This window comes from Ochotona princeps, chromosome 3 (genome assembly GCF_030435755.1).
Source record: "Ochotona princeps isolate mOchPri1 chromosome 3, mOchPri1.hap1, whole genome shotgun sequence".
NCBI classification, from domain to species: domain Eukaryota; kingdom Metazoa; phylum Chordata; class Mammalia; order Lagomorpha; family Ochotonidae; genus Ochotona; species Ochotona princeps.
Window position 1 is genome coordinate 28,283,951 of NC_080834.1, and position 19,608 is coordinate 28,303,558.

Genomic DNA, 19,608 nt, shown 5'->3' on the forward strand with positions numbered 1-19,608 from the left:
TTTTCAGACACACAGGGAGCTAGAAGAGAATGAAACAGCATCTTTAAGGGGCAAAAGACTCACCTGTAAAGGACGTTACAGCTAGCAAAGTGAAAATGAAGACATTTTGTTTAAAAATGATTTATTTATTTATTTGAAAGTCAAAGTTACACAGAGAGGAGGGAGAGAAAGAGAGAGAGAGAGAGACTCCTTCCACCACTTCACATCCCAATGGCCACAACACCTGGATCTGGGCCAGAGCTGGGCCTGTCCAAAACCACAATCCAGGAGCGTCTTCTGGACTCCCGTATGGATGCAAGCGCCAAAGCACTCGGTCCATTTCCCATAGCTTGATCAGGAACATTATTAGGGAGCAGAATTGGAAGTGGAGCAGTCTAGACTTGAACCAGTGCCTTGCTGAGAGGTTGGCCCTGCAGGCAGCAGCTTTACTGCACCACAGCTCCAGGCTGTAAGTCATTTTTAGAAAAGCAGAAGTTGAAATATTTAAATGTAGTCTAATACAATAAAATATTAGGCTGTTAAAAGAATTACTCCAGGTAGAAATTTCCATGTAAAAGGGAAATACAATTTCTCTGAATATAAAAAATTATTGCTAAACAAATAAGGTATTTCATTGTCACTTTTCTTTTAAAATGCTTAGATATTTAAAAGAATATTAATGTATCATACAACTTATAAAAGATAGAAGTAAAATTCACAAGTGTTAAAGCAAAAAGGGCTGGAGGGAAAAAAATAGAATTTTGCCATTCTGAGACTGTATAAAAATTATACATGAAAATATACAGTGTATTTTATCATATGCATTAAAATATAAATATGTGTAATGTAAGCCTAGAACAATTATAAAAGGCAAAACCGAGAAAAACAGAACAGAATAACAAGTATGCAATTAGCCATGTTAAAGTAAAAAGAGAAAAGGTTAAAAAAGAGGGAGGACAAAGAGATGGTGAAACATAAACAGAATTGTCAATATTTATAAGTAGAAATGGAATAAATATACAAAGCAAAAGAAATGGTCACTCTTATTAAAACATGAAGTATCATGGATATCCTATATATGATACGTGCACATTTAGATATGCTAAATGCAAGTGAAAATAGCATGAAATACCTATCATAAAATCTTGATAGAATATATAAATATTAAACAAAATCAGCCTCAGCACCGGGAGGGTTAGGGTGAATAACTCGGCCAATGTTATCATGATCAATTTGTTGCTTTTGTCACAAGGCACAAAAAGCTGATGTGTGGACACACTCAACAACAGGACTTTAATACAAACAATGCAAAATCTAATAAAACAGAAATGAAAAAGACAAATGACAATGACAACCAGCAAGCTCAACAGTTCTTTCTCAGTAACTGATGTAACGAGTAAACAGGAAACCAGGAGGATTGGAGAAGACTTGAGCCACAATATCCAGCATGCACTTAACTGATAGTTCTGGAATGTTCCACCCAACAACTGCAGAATACATGTTGGTCCTCTGACCATCTGAATGATAAGAGAGTAGGTTTGCACTGTTGAAAGCCACCAAGTTTTCTGGAACTGTTACAGCACCCATGGAAAACTAATATAAACACAGACATCACAAGACCTCCCAAAGACATTGGTTAAAAGGATAACAAAGGTATATTATAATTTATGCAAATGCATTTTATAATTTAGATCCAATATTCAAAATTTTAAAATTCAAAGTATCAAAATTGATGTAACAGAAAATCTGATCAAATCAATGTCAAAGAAATTAAAAAGGACAGATAATGTATGTTCTTTCTGATATAGGGCAACTCTCATGCAAAATACAAAACAAACAAGTATATTGGTAAACATGTATATTCATATATTCTCATAGATGCACTGTATAATGGAGACTTGCATAGCAGGAAGTGAAGATACATTTCAGTAGGCATCTCTGCTCCTGAAGGAAAGGAGGACTCCCAATGAGATGGTTAAATATGCCTTGACAATATAATACTAGATTTCTACCTTTGTCTCAATCTAAAATGACATGACGCATACAAATAACAACTGTTCAACTTGTACCTGTTACTAAAGGACTATACTACTGTAATAATACAGGGACAAATGGGGGAAGGAGTAGAAAATGTCTATACTTACAAAAATGTACCGTAGAAAATAATAACATAAAAGAAAGTGAAATAAAAACGTTTACTATTGAAATGTCTCAGTGAGGGCAATTTGGATGTCTCAAAGTGGCACTGTGGACCCCCAACGTAGCTCAGTGCCTGGACCCTTCCCGGACCCACTGTGGACATTTGTTGGCTGTGTAGTCTGGGAGACTTCTGAATCTCTTTTGCTCAGCATTCTTATTCATAAAATAGAGCCCTACGTAGCAGGTGTTTTCTGTTGGTTACCTCAAGTAAGTAACATGTTTATCACAGGATGCCATGAGTAGTGACACACCCTCCCCTCTTCTCTCTCTTTCCTTCTGTCCCTCTGCCCCGCTCTCTCTCCCTTCCTTCCTTTCGTTTTTATACACATGAGCCTGGAACATACATTCTATACAGCAGGCTGTGAGATAACCAAAGGGTTATCAGAAAGATAAAAGTATGGTAAGTTTTTGAATAAATTACACACACAGGTGATATAGTGCTTGAGTGGAGGTGATAACTAAGAAATTTTTAAAAAATACATTTAAGCTAAGATATACAGCAAATAATATGATAGAAATGGAATTTGGAAGCCCAATTCCTAGTTATCTCATACAGCAATCTTAGGGCCTTCAGTTATTGTAAAAACTATTGCCTTTTCAATAGGTCACTAGGAAGATTAATAAAAACTATTTTTTTTTAAAAAAAAGCTCTTTCATAAGGAAAATTGCATAAGCAAACAAATGAAAAACTCCCTGATCCACAGTTGATGTGACAGTGGACCCAAGGTCACACTCTGACCGTGGTTTCAGTGAAGTCGTTTTGAAGAAAGGTATTGCACTTAACGACATTCTGCCCCTGCCATAGGCCCTGTTGTCGATGGGGAGACTGTGCAAGCCATGATTCCCATCTGCGGTTCTGAAGGAGGCAAACTGCCTGTGCCTCTGTACATCTTACAGTGTAGCACCTGGTGCTGATTTTAATGGTGAGCTGTCGCATCAAAAGACCTGCCTGAGCCTTCCATTGACAGGAAAAATAGATTCCAGGCTCACTGTTTTATGGCCCACAGGCTATGACCTTCTTAAACACCTACTGGGAAATATCATGGTGGCCAACCAGAGACCGATTCCTGCTTCACCGAGCTCAAATTCTAGCCAAAGGTAGAGATGATGGGCAAACCATATCAGGAGTCTGCTAGAATACTGTGAGAGATAACACCTGTTTGGAGGGTTGAGAGGGCTTGGAATGGGAATGGTTTTACAGGTCTGATGGACAGAGCAAGTCTTTCTGAAACGGTATATAAGCAGACACTTAGCCAAAGTGAAGAATGAGCCTGCGGTAAGAAGTGAGTTTTAAACAGAGAGAAAAACACAGACTCTGGATCAGGAAAGTTTTTGTGTGTTCAAAGACAGCAAGAAGACTGGTGTGTTCACTGTTGTGTAAGATGGCATGGGACCCCAAAAGGTGAGCAAAAGGCAGGGACCTATTCTCTCAGTGGTAGGAAAACATTGAATGTTAGTGTCCAGTGGCATACAGGGAAGCCCATTTAGATTCTGACCATTCACCATCTCTAGTACAAGCCATCAAGTGGAGAATGGGAACATTTATCTCAATGTCTCCCCACCACCCTGCAGATAATAGTTTCCAGTTTATTTTGCCTTATTTAAAAGGGAATTCCTGCCCCCACCCCTTTCATGGCTAGGAAAATCTATGTCCACAGAAACTTAAAAACCAATGATTCCAGCAATAAAACACTGTGCTACATCTCAGGAGAGAAGCCTGCTTGTCCCATTAGAAACTTACTGTCCCTGACTTAATAACAACAATTAGATAATTAAACAGATCAAGCCAAAGATCTCTGAATTTTAAACAAACCTAATTTAAGGCAATGCTGGAAGCAAACTTTCCCCAAGAAACTCCTTGGAGGCTGAAGATAGCCTATGTGGTCCCCGTGACAGGATTTGAGTATTTGAGAATGAATAAATAATGTAGAATATAAATATTTACAGCACTCATGTTTCCTTCGGGGAGAAAAAAGACTGCTGGGTAATTGTGCATGTAATTGTGTAATTGTGACTCAGAGAAATGTGTGGGAAATGACTTCCATCGCCTCTAGAGAATGTGCTGTAACTATTGGTTGAAGCCATTTCTCCATCTCCTTAATCACTCCTCACCCCTATGGGAAGTAGCACTCCATTGGAAAACCAACTATTTTTTTGCAAGTATGCTTATTATAAATCACTGAAGTGTTGTAACAAATAAGAAGTCACTATATAAATATATAAAGAGTGGAAACAGTAACTTCAGAGCGTTACACACCCAGACCACACTCAGGAGGCGGCCCAGACGCACGTCCTGTCATTGCAATTGTGGACCTCAGGTCACTCTCTGTTGGCCTCTGTCAGATGGTGCTTCTGCTAAGCTCATCTTGTTAAAAAAAAAAAAGAAAGAACAACACTGGGGTTGTGGGAATGCCCCTGTTCGGAGTTGTGCTTTGTGTTTCTATTCTGTAAACCTGTGCGATTTGTGCCATTTACTGACTTGTCCATTCAACAAGGGCGTTCAGGACTTCTCTGCTTTAGCAGAGAAACATGTCCTGGGAGAAAGGAATGGTTCTCATTCTCTTGGCCTCATGTGGAATATGGGCAATTGAACATGCAGTGCCAGACCTGGGTGAAACAGGTTAGCACAGAACAATAGAATCAGAGAAGCACCAATCACAGCCACAGCATCAGGAGAGCATCCCAGGCCAAGTGGGCTTTTCAGCTGAGAGGCTGGCAATCAGAGATAGAGAAGCAGGTTGGTGATCCAATGGCAAGAGCAACCCAGAGTCTGGAGAAGAGCTGAGATTTTAGGATCATTGGAGGGTAAAACCTGCAAGAGGGGAATGGGAAGAGATGAAACTAGTGGCCAAGGACACAAGTCACTAGAAGCCTTCAAAATATTGCAGAAGTCTGGATTATGCCAGTGGAGTGTGGGAACACATGATAGTATATATGGGAGGATCCACATGGTCTAGGAGGATCCACATGGTCTAGAAGGATCCATTAGATTACTATGCAGAGAATGGATTCTGGTGGCACAATGGGGAGCTTGGCAGTCTTTTTGAGAAATCCACATGGAGACTGTATTTAGTGTGTCCTAACTTGTGCTCCCTTGAGACTAGATTGTGAAGGTCAAAGTTGCCTACAGATCACTTATCTAGGATCTAATTTCTCAATCTCAGAATAACAGAATTGGAAGAAATTTGATCATGAAGGGTGAGGGGGGGGGGACTGTAAACAGTGCTTTCATAACTGAATTGCTGCTATAAGACAACCAGGACTTCTTCCTTCCTGTAGAGAGCTGTCAGGGGCATCCCACAGAACAGTGGGTTTCAAAGCACTATTGATCCCTAGTCCAGCAGCCACCAGAGCATTCTTAGGAGTTCCCAGCTGCAGAATTCTGAGTCAAAGTTCCTGTGGAGCAGACTCAGAGGTGGGTGATTCTGTCAGCTCTCCGGGTGGTCCTGAGGCTGCTCATGTGTGAGAAGCACAGCCATGGAGCCTACTTTGAAATGTCCCACTGGATTGTAGGATGGGAAAGCAGAGAGTTGTTCTACCTGACTCCTCTCCCGCATTGACAGACAGTTGTATTCCGTTCCTGGAGTGTGTTAGTGACAATGAGAAACGATTCCTGATGACAGAATACTTGCGACATTGAAGAAAGAGGGAAGGAGGGTGAGAAGGGAAGAAGGGAGCAAGCTTGAACTCTTCTTGGTACAATATCCAAATGGTGTGGAGTTGTCCTGCCTCGTGGTGCTGAAGCCCAACGTGTCCGGAATGTGAGGACAGAGGTAAGAGAACTAAAGATTGTGTGATACATTTTCAAGGAAAGCTCATCAACACCCAATACCATGAGATGCAACCGGAGGATACGAGTGATCCTTCTAACGGACTTGGATATAATGAGCACCATTTTGGAGGCTTGAGTCTGTTATACTTATGGAATGTCTAGTTATCTCTGAGACTTGGTGGTCTATACATAAAGGAAAGATGAAAGCCATCGGCATGGTGAGAATGGGCTACAAAACTCAGGGGGTACATTGAGTAAAAGGTGAACTGGGTTAAAGAAGAGACCCTGAGAAGCGAGAGTGCTTAGCAGTAGGAAATCCTTTCTAATAAGCAAGAAAAATAAGAATTATCTTGAAGAGAATTCTAGGAGGGGGCAAAGGAGGTGACCCATTGTACCTGCAACACACTGGGTACTCGGTGATTGTTCACTTTTATTACTGAATGACTCAGCGGGGGAATCCTGCTTTACTCAGAACAATATCTTTGCAGGAAGAAAAAAAACTACTTCTGCATCAGGCAATAGTCAATTCTTTAACAAAGAGCCTCACCACCTCTAATAGACTGTTATTCACGTAAGAACAGAGACTTTTCTTTCCCTAAAGATATTCACTATTCTCAGTGCTTAGAGGATATGAAAATTGCAAATTAAGCATTGATTCTTTGTTGTTTTTTTATCCTCTGAATTTTTAGTCTTATCTGGTATTAATTATATTTCAGTGTGATAGCAAACCCCAAAGGTCTTATATCTTAGTTTCTACGTGGACCAGGAAAATGTACTTTGTTAACAAACTTCTCCCAGCGATCCATTTCCTCTACCCTTGCCAGACAAAATTCAAGCCATGCGTGATGATACAGGCATAGGATCTAAGTCAGTCTTGTCTCGGGTATGCTTGACTTGGGTAGCAGCTCCCAAGTGCAGAACCATTCTGGCAACTCCGAAGTTCATAAAATAACCTATCAACTGCTGACACATGGTAAGAACCCCTGGATGCTGGAGTTCTTGACAGTCTTGTGTCAACTTTTTTAAGGGAAATTGTCTGATCTAGAGCTCTTTCTCTTTCAGAAAGTGTCAGAATTGGCTACCTCAGTAACATTTTTTTCAAGGTGATTTCAACTTGCATGGCATACAAATTTAAGCCAAATAACTGAGCTAACCATTATTCCCTGAGTCTTATCAAAGTTCAGCAGTTCACTTGATTCTGAAGCTTCTTGCTTAGACTTTCATGTGGACATGGACCAATGTGGGTCTCTGAAGAGGTAAATCTCCAAAGAGAGCAGCACTTGCACCTGGCTTCTCACCTCCCTGTCTGGAACAGATTTCAGCAATGACAGTAAAATCAATATAATTATTTAGGGATCATTTCCATCAGTATGACCTCATAGTTAGAATATGTCAACAGATATTCCTCACATACATGTCTTGGATCATTTTTTAAGTAACATCACTTTGCATTTGAACCAAACTGAAGGGATGGGTCATGGATCAATTAGAACAGCTTGCATATTGGACAGGCAATCACTTGTTCTGATTGGGACATGAGCTAACTGAGTATAGAATGTAGTTGCCTGAAAATTTGCCCTTCATAGCAGGAAAATTGATTCTGACATGATTTTGCAAACTTTGCAATCTATCAGTTTTCTTAGAAATAACATGAACATAAAAGCCCATCCCTTATTATTTTCTTTTAAGTATATTTGAATTATATTGAATATGTATGCCTAAAAATACCAACTACATTCAATAGAACTAGTTACCAGGTAAGAAATATCCCAGGGACTCACTGGACGTGTGAATTACATATTTCATTTTCAATCTGAGAACTTTGCTCATCAGAGATTTGTCAAATCCAGATCGATTTACGTTTACTGAATTGACCCTTTCTCCTCACCCCTCACAGCCTCCCAGCCACTGTCCTGAAAACTTTCTCATTCAGTTCACTTGAATGTTACACTAGCCCTGTAATGACTCCCAGTTTGCACATAAGGAAAATGAGGCCAAGCGACACTTCATAACTTGCAGAAGATTATTCTGCAGGAAGTGGTGGAACTAGAGGCCAAGGGAGGCGTTTGCCCTCCTCTCTCTGTGCCTAGAATGCCCATGTGTAACACTGTCTATAAAAAACTGGGATGGAAAATTAGAAGCAATTTCTTCTCCAGAAACATAGCAGTGGCTCCCTCTGCAGCTACTTTCTGCAAACTCCACAGCATTCCCTCCACCCTGATTATTTTTATGGCCAAACTGACTTTCACAATGGCTCTTACCTGTTTTTGCATGATTCTAAATTCCTTTCTGGCTCAAAACCAAACTTCCCCCAGAGTGCATTGTGTATGGTAGTTGGAGTAGCCCTCTGTTGGCAGTCAACAGGCCCACACTTCTATCTCGTAATGGAGAATTCCAGATATTACAAGGGAGACAATGCTAGTCTTATCAAGAACTATTGAGAGGGAAGGGAGAACACTGATTTGCTAAGAATGTAATGTATGGGAATGTGATCTATCTCCTCTTGGATAATCTGCTGCTGCCTGTTCAAGTCCCCATAACGTAGTGCTAATGTGTACTGGCAAAGACCAAGGGGTTAACAACCCCTGCAGAAGTCTCTCTTCCTGGAATGTGTGTCTTCTCTTTAAGACCTGAAGTCTCTTGAGCTTATTGTAGCTGATGTCAAAGCAAGTGCTTCCTCTTGGCAGGTGCATTTTAACAGAGTACCTGTGTCTATTTTGTTTAGAAATAGATCTTCTTGGCACCTCACAAAGTTCCCCGGATGAGCAGTTCCTTAATCTCCCCAGTGTGTCAGTCACCTGACTTCAGCTGGTCGTTGGCACCATGCTCCTTTGGCCTGGAATGATACTGACATCAGGAATCAAGGTTTCTTTGTGTCCTTGTCAGATATTTGGCAAGACTCCAATGCCGTGTAATGTTCATCATTGCTTTTACAAAGTGCCTGTTAATTCTTGTTTACGTCCAATAAGAGGAAAAATAGACCTGAAGTGCTTTTGAACAGTTTGTACCTGACAGAAATACTTGTCCTTGATAATCGCTACTTGACGAGCAAACATATGTTTAATTTGTTCTTTCCGTGATGATGGCAATTCTATTTTCCCTTAACTGAACTTCTGAAGATCTTAGAGAACACAAATCAGACACAAAATGTCACATTGCCCTGATTTAATCAAATCCTACACTTCAGGGACAAGTTTTACCCCCAATACAGAGACATTTCCCTGTACCAAGGGTCATTGGTAAGAGGAAGAAAAACCGTGAACACGAAGTGCAAACACTGGCTCCCTGTGTGTGGTACTGACTACCACACATTTCAAGCAGTTCATGGCAAAATAACAGTAAAAAAATTAAGTTGGTTTGTTACAAAAAATGTTTGAAATGCTCACGATTTTTTTCTCACAATATACATTTCATGCAATTTGTGAAGTCCCCACCCTCCCTGAAGTGTCCTTGACAGTTTTCAGTTCGTTGCAGTTACTCTGGTTCTGAAAGTCACAGCTCACATAGATTATGATAACTTCTCTCGTTGCAGTGCCTCCCAAGTTCGTGGTTCAACCCCGGGACCAGGATGGGATTTATGGCAAAGCTGTCATCCTCAATTGCTCAGCAGAGGGTTATCCTGTACCCACCATTGTGTGGAAATTCTCTAAAGGTAAGAGGTCACAGGGGGGAAATGAGATCTTAAATGTTTCGGGTCCTCCCAGAGATGTGCATGTAAGTGGACACCTTGTCCTATCACATAAATCCATGCCCCCAAATGTACCACTGGCCATCCACCCCAGTGCCTTTGGTCACACCGGGGCAGCATTTGCTAACTAACTTCTACTTGAAGGAGCAACCGGGGAGGCAGTTATCCTGATAGGTTAGTCCAGCACCTGGGCAACTGAATGTGTGCCCACTTGTCTTGGATAGCCAGGGTCTGCTTCAAGGTCATATATATGTGGAGGTGCGACTGTGACATGTCAGAACTATGCCCTGTTGGAAAACTGTTTCCCAATATTTAATACTTTAATAAAGTTAGTTACCTAGTTACATTAGAATATACAAGTTACATGTCTTCCTGGCAGGGTCCTGTTAGAGACAGGCACATCCTATCTGCATGTCCCATTTGGAGTGGCTGATATTTCCTAGTTCTACTCCTACCCACACTTCTGCTTCAAAGGCAGGGGAGAATCTGCACGTCTTCAAATGATGCTGCAACAGAAAGTAAACAGTAATGTGGAAATGCAGACTAACGCTAGCACCATCAACACTGGGAGCACTGATGTCTTCTTTAGCAAAGTTTTATTAACTGCACTTGCAAGTATATTTGAAGTTCTTTTCTTCCTCATGTATGCATATTTCTTTTTAAACATTTACTTCATTTACTTTATGTATGTGGAGACAGAGAGAGGGAGAGAGAGAGAGAGAGAGAGAGAGAGAGAGAGAGGTTTTCCATGTACTTGTTCACTCCCCGATGACAGTAATGGGAAAGGCTGAGTCAGGCCAAATCCAAGAACCTGGAGTTTCAGTTAGGCATTCCACATGGGTGTCAAGAGTCCAGATACAAGGACCACCTTCTGATGCTCTCCCAGGCACATTAGCAGGGAACTAAACTGAAGTGGAGCAGGTAAGATTAATTTCTGCCTGGGATGCCAATGTTACAGGCAGTGGCTTAACGCACTGTGCCACAACACAGCTGTGGCATCTTAACATACTAATTTATTCATCAGACAGTTTGAGAAAAAAAATGAGAGGGAAAAATTTTGAAAGCCCTGAAAATGAGAGATCTTCAAAAGCTTCATGGAAAAAAATTTGTAAATGATAAATAAAACTATACATGACTTTCAAAAGTTGTCTTGCATGAAAATAAGCTTATCTTTTGGTGTGATTTTTCCCAAAACTTTGTAAACTCCCTGTACTGGTGATGTTCACCAGTCATGATTTTTTCCCTAAAAAAAATGAATTATTTGTATATTTAATTGTTACAAACTACCATATTTGTTTCTCTCTTTAAAAAAAGATTTGTTTATTTTGAAAGTCATAGTTACAAAAAGAGAAGAGGAAACATAGGAGGAGCTCTTCCATTCACTAGTTCACTCCCCAGGGGGGCTGCAATGTCCAGCCCTGAGCTAAGCTGAGGCCAGGAGTCCAGGAGGGTTGCAATGTCCAGCCCTGAGCTAAGCTGAGGCCAGGAGTCCAGCAGGGCTGCAATGTCCAGTCCTGAGCTAAGCTGAGGCCAGGAGTCCAGCGGGGCTGCAATGTCCAGCCCTGAGCTAAGCTGAGGCCAGGAGTCCAGCGGGGCTGCAATGTCCAGCCCTGAGCTAAGCTGAGGCCAGGAGTCCAGCGGGGCTGCAAAGTCCAGCCCTGAGCTAAGCTGAGGCCAGGAGTCCAGGAGGGTTGCAATGTCCAGCCCTGAGCTAAGCTGAGGCCAGGAGTCCAGCGGGGCTGCAAAGTCCAGCCCTGAGCTAAGCTGAGGCCAGGAGTCCAGCAGGGCTGCAAAGTCCAGCCCTGAGCTAAGCTGAGGCCAGGAGTCCAGGAGGGTTGCAATGTCCAGCCCTGAGCTAAGCTGAGGCCAGGAGTCCAGCAGGGCTGCAATGTCCAGTCCTGAGCTAAGCTGAGGCCAGGAGTCCAGCAGGGCTGCAATGTCCAGCCCTGAGCTAAGCTGAGGCCAGGAGTCCAGCAGGGCTGCAAAGTCCAGCCCTGAGCTAAGCTGAGGCCAGGAGTCCAGCGGGGCTGCAATGTCCAGCCCTGAGCTAAGCTGAGGCCAGGAGTCCAGGAGGGTTGCAATGTCCAGCCCTGAGCTAAGCTGAGGCCAGGAGTCCAGCAGGGCTGCAATGTCCAACCCTGAGCTAAGCTGAGGCCAGGAGTCCAGGAGGGCTGCAAAGTCCAGCCCTGAGCTAAGCTGAGGCCAGGAGTCCAGCAGGGCTGCAATGTCCAACCCTGAGCTAAGCTGAGGCCAGGAGTCCAGCAGGGCTGCAATGTCCAGCCCTGAGCTAAGCTGAGGCCAGGAGTCCAGGAGGGCTGCAATGTCCAGCCCTGAGCTAAGCTGAGGCCAGGAGTCCAGGAGGGTTGCAATGTCTAGCCCTGAGCTAAGCTGAGGCCAGGAGTCCAGGAGGGCTGCAAAGTCCAGCCCTGAGCTAAGCTGAGGCCAGGAGCTGGCAGCTTCATCTGAGCATCCCATATGTGGCAAGGATCCAAACACTTGGACTACCTTGTAATGTGTTTCCCAAATGATTCCTATTTGTACTGTGAACATTTTCCTTGGCACTTACTTTCTTTCAAGCCATTTTTAATGTGCACTGTTACGTGGTTTGGGCCATTTCCAGTTCTGCTCAGTGTAAACACTATGACATTGAGTATCTTTGTGAATTTCTTTTTATTCTAATGTTTATTTGTGTATTAGAGAGGGAGGGAGGAAGGGGGAGAGAGAGACAGCAGACAGAGAGAGACAAAGAGAGAGCTCTCCTTCACTACTGGTTCATTAGCCAGTGTCCATAGTGGTAGGTAGGAGTTGGGCTGGGGAAAGCTGACAGTTTGGACTTCAATCCAGGACTTCCCAGACATTATGGTCAACCCTGCTGCCTCCCAGGGTCTGCAATAGAAGGAACATAAGTGAGGAGCCAAAGCAAAGTAGGGGACCCAAGCACCTCAATGTGGAATGTGGGAGTCTTCAGTGATGACCACTAAGCCAAAAGTGCTCACCCCAATATTTTGTTTTTGAAAGTTCAGTCCCAGGGTGTAACTAGAACGGCCACGTGTTGGGCTGCAGTTCTGTCTTGATCAAGGGCACTTTGGCCATCAATAGGATGAAAGTGTGAAAGTGTACCTGCTCCCTTCACTACACTATTCTTATTTTTAATCTGATAAGTGAAAACATGTGACTATATTTGCATATCTGTTTTACTAGTGATATGTAAAATGCTATATTCTATTTGGTTATTCCAATTTCCCTCTTGGGGAAGTTTTGATTGATACTATCTTCATACTCACCTCTCTATGTTAAGTTTTGCACACAGGTTAACTACTCCTGTGTCTGGCATGGATATTACAGACATATTATCCCTTCCTTCCCACCTCAGATTTGCAAATTAAGTTTACAGCAGCTTTTGTATCTGTTAAATCATCAAAGAAAAAAATAGAACTGATTAAAGCAAGTGTGAAACAAGTTACATTTCCCCAAATAGCATCAGTCACAGGTAAACAAAGATAGCTATTAGATGGGAAAAACACGAAAACTTTTTCCCAGCCTTTCAGGCAATTACATACCCGTATCTACACAAAGATAATCCTAAACGTTTCAGTCATGCTTGATCTGGGCTTATTGTTACATCTTTGTCAGTTACCAAGATGTTATACTGCAACTGTGAACATGTTGATGTTAAATATAAACAAACACTAACCATATTTCACACAACTTTTTAGTGTGTGTAGAGCTCATGTGAATACATCATCAAGTGTATTCTACCTTAACTTAGGTTCATTTCAGCAATAGGAACCCACAGGTCTTGTTTATACTTGCAAGTAGAGCCTGGACATAAATAGTCCAGGGCTATGCTATTTTATTTTATTTTATTTTATTTTATTTTATTTTATTTTATTTTATTTTATTTTATTTTTGATTACCATTGAATAATTATAGATACACAAACATGTACACACACATATTGGCTATTTCAATGCTTGCATGTCTTGTGTTATGATCAGACCAGTCTTTGGTTCTTTCTCTACCTTAAAGAATCATCATTTCTTTGCAATGAAAATTATCCTCACTGACTGTTTTGAAATATACAGTACGTTGTTACAGCAGACTAGAGTCAATCTGCCGTGAAGTACAACAATGGCAACTGGAACCAGTGTAAAGTCACTCCTTGCAGTGCCAGCATCCCAGATACATGCTGGTTTGAGTCCCGGCTTGGTCCACTTCTGATCCAGTTCCGTGCTAATGAACCTAGGAAAGCAGTGGAGGCTGGCTCTAGTCCTTGGACCCTTGATAGAAGACCCGGAAGTAGCCCCTGGCTCCTGACTTCAGCACAACCTAGCTCTGGCCACTGAGGCTATTGGGGGAGTGAACCAGTGAATGAGAGACATCTCCCTCTGTTTACTCTGCCTTCCAAGTAAATAAATAAATCATTTTAAAGGAACTTGAGACATTTGTAACTAACTTTGTACCTATCGGCCGACATTTCTCTCTCACATCCCTACTCTCTCCTCAGCCTCCAGGAACCATCGCTCTACTCTCCACATCTATAGGATTCACTTTTTAATTTTTCAAACAATTATTTTAAAAAGAGAGAGAGCAAGCTTCCATATGCTAGTTCACTCCTCAAATGTCCACAGCAAGCAAGGCTGGGCTCATCCGAAACTGGGAGCCAGGGGCACAATCCGAGCCTCCCAGGTGGGTGGCTAGGCCCAGATATTTAAGCCATCAGCAATACCTCTCATGGTGTTATAACAAGAAGCCTGAAAGGAGAACCCATGCCCTCCAATATTGGATGGCATATCCCAAACAATGGTTTAACCACTGCACCAAACACCTGCCCCACAAGTCGCATGCTTAGACTCTACCTGGATGACCCAGTGTATTTCATCCCATGTTGTCCTGCAGCCTCAGGTAAGTCATCACCAACGATATGACCTCCTTGGTGTCTTAGTTGGCCCTCCTGAGTCATCACAGAGACAAACATCTGTCTTGAGAAGAGTTCTGCTCCTCTTAGCATGTGTGGACATCCTCAGCAGATGACCTCTGAGTGGCCCTGGCAACTCTCACATTACCATGACAAGATGAAGAGAAAGGCAGGGCTGCCTCATCCCCAGAGGCGGCTCCTTACAGAGAGCTTTCAGAAGTGAGACACAGACTAATTCTTTCAAGGACTCCCTGGCTCTCTGACCAGCTCACTCTTAGCCCTAAGCAGATTTGAAGCTGTGCTTTGGCTAAGCACACTGCCCCCAGAATCCAGCTGGTGCTTGTTTAGCAGGCAGCTGAAAGATGGTCCTTGGCAGGTGGGTGTCTCCACTGCCATTGTTTCCTCCAGTGTCTCTCCGGAAAATGTCATAATGATTTGGAGCTCATGGATGCATTCAGAAAAAGTGATTGCATTGTTCAAGTATCTGATTCTTCATTTAACCCTGCTTCTCTAACTTTAAAATCCACACCAGGTCCAGAGGAGCTCCTGTCTCAGCTCAGATGCTGCACACCTCTCAGGCTGACACAGGTGTCACTCTCAGCAGGGACCCACTCCATTGAGGTGCAGCCACTGTTCCCCTTTCTGCACACACCTCTGCTCAGTCAACACTGTTCATTGGCTGGGTACCCTTGTTAGAGCTTAGCTGTTTCCTAACTCCACAATAAATAGAGTTGACATTTTCTACATTTCTTTCCCCCATTGTCGTCTGTAAACTTCGCAGAAAGAATACCAGTTTATGCTTCCACTTCCAAATTGGAAATCCTTTTGTTTTTATACAAAGCTTCATTAAGTGTAGACATTATAGTAGGAAAAATAGAAAACCAAAAGAGCATGATAAATCATCAAAGAGAAGACAGTGTGAGTAGCAACGTTGGCTTTATCATTGCACAAATATTACCTAGCTTGCGTGAACTGCAGCTTTCTCATATGTGAGACAGAAAAAATAAGAGGATTAATATGATGATTTAGAAAGAGACTTCGTAGAAGGCAGTATTTAAAGTGCCCAGCACATAGCAATTAGTCAATGCAGATTAGCTGTTATCACAGTCATCATATTAATGTCTTAATTGTTGACTTCTATGACTAACCAATTTCCTCCAAACCATTGAACATGTAACTAACTTTCTCTAATTTGAAAAATAAAATAGGACAACTGGTGCTTTAGAGTGGTCCTGGTTTAGCATCACGCAGACATAGTGGTGATTTTTCTGCTTCTGACACTTAAATATCTTGCAAGACGCTTATGTCCTTCACTATTTTTATTCTTCAAAAAAACTTTGTTTCCTCATAAATGTTTTTGTCAGCTTATTTCAAATTAATGTTGGGATGAATTTCTCAAATTCCGAAGCATTATTCTGGAAAATTTGGAGGTTTGTGATAAACATGTGGGGCACCACGGTGGTGGCAGTGAGGGAGTAGCTTTGGCACCACTGGGCTATTGAGTCTTACCTGCCAATACCCAATCTTTCCAATTGTTCAAATCATTTTTATGCTCATTAGCAATGGTATTGCTTCCTTTCATTTGGTCTGTAGTGGTGAACCATGGTGAATGTTCATTAGCTACTGGCTAGAGTTTAATCTGATCTTTCTGCCACTGTTGACCAGTTGTCTGCATCTTCTCTCCCAGAAAAGAAGTTATGTTGAGTTCTGGGTAGCTTCTGTTCCCTACACGCTCTAGGATGTAACAGAAGATTCTAATTACACTGTGATCTTTCGGTGTCCTGCCTGGTGGTCTGTAAGTTGGCTTTCTCCATGCCCATTTCCTCCTTCTGTTCTTCCTGCTCTTGGTCTCTTCATGCAAGATCCTAGTTTCCCAATCTCCTCTTCTGGGGTCTCCACATGACCTGCTAAAATGTGGTGTGGAAACAGTTTATCCAAAAGCCCCCTCTTCTGCTTGATGTCCATCCACCTACAGAAAGATCAAGTCATGGAATCTTTATAGAAGCCAACAGAAGCTTGATTTTATTACTGAGAAATCTGTAAGAATAAAACCAGATACACAAATAATCTGTTTCCAGGCAAGGTTACCTATTCCAGATAGAAATAGAAGCTGTTCTCTGCACACCAGGCCAAACATCTCAAGTTGTGATCTCATCTGACTTGTGAGCTTCTCTGGAGTTTCCTTTTGCTTTAAAGGCTTTCCATAGAACACCTCATATTTGTGCTGCCTACACCTTTTCTCTCAATGACAAGGTTACCTGTGATTGTTCTCAAAACACATGTCTCAGAATATCAAGAGCACTGCATGGGAAGGGATGAGCTCAAATGCCTCAAGTAGGTTAATTCTAAGATCCGTGTTCTGCCAACACCAGTTGCTGACTTCCTTGGTGAGACCACACCAGTTAGGTAGTCAGGAGATGGTTCACATTGAAAATCACTTGTTGTCTGTTCAAAGGACAGCACCGGACTGAAATAAATGTCCAAGCACTCCCTTATGTGAAAGTTTCTAGAGAGTCAGGGAGTTTCATATTAAAACAACTCTGTATGAAACGGGTGCAGAGGACCCAGAGGGATGACCCTTGTTTCTCTGGTCCTCCACATTCTGGTTCCTTAATCTCGTTGCCTGCATTCCTGAAGATTTGCCTCTGCCCCCAGCCCCCAGTCCCCAGCCCCCAGCCCCCAGCCCCCAGCCTTGAACTTGAGTGTTCCTGGGTTAAATGCCCAAGTATTTAGTCTCTCTTTCAAAAAAATATACGTATTTACTTCGTTTATTTGAAAGGAAAACACAGAGAATCTTCAATTTACTGGTTCACTCTCCAAGTGGCTGCAATGGCCTAGGCTGTACCACAATAAACCAAAGAATTCCATCCAAGTCTCCTATGTGAGTGCGGGGGACCCAAGCACTTGTACCGTCTTTTGGTGCGTTCCCAGGCGAGTTAGCAGGGAGCTGGATTGTAAGTGGAGCAGCCAGGACGTGAACTGGCACTTTCAGGGAACTCTGGCATTCCTGTGCCATGACATTAGTCCCTTTGGTGTTCTCTTCAAGAAATTCGATCTAAATTGTCAAATGAGTTATCACCATTTTAGTATTATTCTTTTAATGAGTGATTGACTCATTATAGTTGTTCATCATTATTCTTTTTGCCTTATTCAGTCCAGCTAGAGTTATTTATATATTGTTATTTATTTGCATATTTTTCTTTTCAAGAAATATCTTTTGGGTTTGCTAGAATTCTGTAACTTAGTTTCCATTTTCTGTTTCATTGTCTTCAGGGGTTATTATTTTTTTCTTTTCCTTATCCTATCCTTGGATTTTAATTTGTGCTCTGTTTCTTAAGGTAGATGCTTAGATCACTGACTTGTGAGTTTTTAAAAAGTTGAATATAAGCATTTAATACTCAGACTTCCATCTAAGCTTTTAGCTGCATCTCAACAATTTATACCTTGGAATTTTCCATTTTCATTTAACTCAAAATATTTTGTTCTAATATCTCTGGTATTCCCTTTGACTCATGAGTTCTGCTAAACCCATGTGCCATTTAATTTTCAAATGTTTATCACTTTTCATGATATATTCATGGATTTGGTTTTTCAAATTGTATATATATATATATATATACAATATATAGACAGAATGCCCTTCACTACCGGTTTCCTCCTCCAGTGCACACAGCAGCTGAGTCTACCACATGGGTGTTAGGAATTCAACAATGTACGCTAGCACCAGCTGTTTCCTAGGATGTATCTGGGTAGAAAGTTGGAATGTGAAGCATATCTGGAAGTCAAGTCCAGGCATTCCCAAGCAGTATCCTAACCACTGCACCAAAGACTCACCCTGTTTGTTTTGCTGTGGAACTGAAATATACACTTGTGATTTTTGTATAAAACTCTTGAAACTTATTATCATGATGGATTCTCTTTGGGCCAACTGCCTCAGTCCACTCTGGCAGCTTTAGCAATGTGGCATTGGCTTAAGCAGCAAACACTTGTCTCCAAGAGTTCTGGATACTCAGTCTGAAATGATCAGTTTCTTGGGGATGAAGTGCGAGTTCTTGTGTCCCCACACAGCTGAGAGAGGATGCTCCATAGCGTGGCTCCATAGGGTGCCTTTTGTAGGGACACTGATCCCGTACACAAGGCCCTAAAATTCCAACACAGTAAGTGTAAGGGTTGAATGGGCAGTATATAGATATTTGGCCCATTGCAGTACTTACTCCCTAGGCACCTGTAACTAGGATGCATTCTGCCACTTCTGTGTGTTGAGTTCTATTAAAGGCCAATTCAGCCAAATTTAGTGATATGAATGACTTTATTTAAAATAGTCTGTCTACTCATTTCTGCCCTCTCCTTCTGAGACTACAATGGCTCACTGTCAGGATATCTGGTGCTATTTTGGCAGCTCTGGGATAAACTTTTCTCTGGGTTTTCAGTCTCGTTTCACTTTAGATGCTTCCTGTTCCTCTCATGGTTCCTCTGCTGTGTCCAGGCTGCTTGTGTCACTCTTCATTGCTAAATATTCCCTTCATCATTGCTGGCTTACCTGCCTAGTTTTCTCTTTTTAATAGCTTCTTCATTTCATCCGAATCCCTCCATCTGTCCACGCAGACAGATCATTAGAGTAAATCTGTTTCTGAGCGTTCAAGTCGTTTTGGATTCTACTCTGTTGGTTGCTTCGTCTATTATGTTTCGGTATTACATTTTTTCTTCTTGGCAGTCATCAATTTGCGTGGAATTTTGACCACTGTGTTTGTCTTGGATTGAACAAGACTTGGTTCCCCAAATTCACATTTAAACTCTGTGGACTTCACAGCTAATGGCTGGTGTGTTGGGGGGCTAGGGGACAGCAGATGGGCAGAGGTCTGATCTAATCTGAGAGGCTGGCAAGGGAATCCAGTGCCATGTCTGAAGTTCATTGGGAACTTACCCTTAGAAGGTAGTTCTCCTGAATGGGCTGGTTATTTTTTTTTAAGATTCATTTATTTTTATTGGAAACGCAGATATACAGAGAGGAGATGCCGAAAGTCATAGTGAGGGACAATTCTCATCTCTTTC

At 42.0% G+C, this 19,608-nt stretch overlaps 1 protein-coding gene across 1 annotated transcript in view; it reads left to right on the forward strand.

Moving 5' to 3' along the window:
- DSCAM (DS cell adhesion molecule) overlaps window positions 1-19,608 on the forward strand; it is a 526,318-nt gene that overhangs the window by 318,821 nt on the left and 187,889 nt on the right. The window contains exon 10 of the mRNA XM_058661256.1: window positions 9,483-9,602. Coding sequence (XP_058517239.1) covers window positions 9,483-9,602 — 120 coding nt within the window. The remainder of the gene's footprint in view (window positions 1-9,482; window positions 9,603-19,608) is intronic.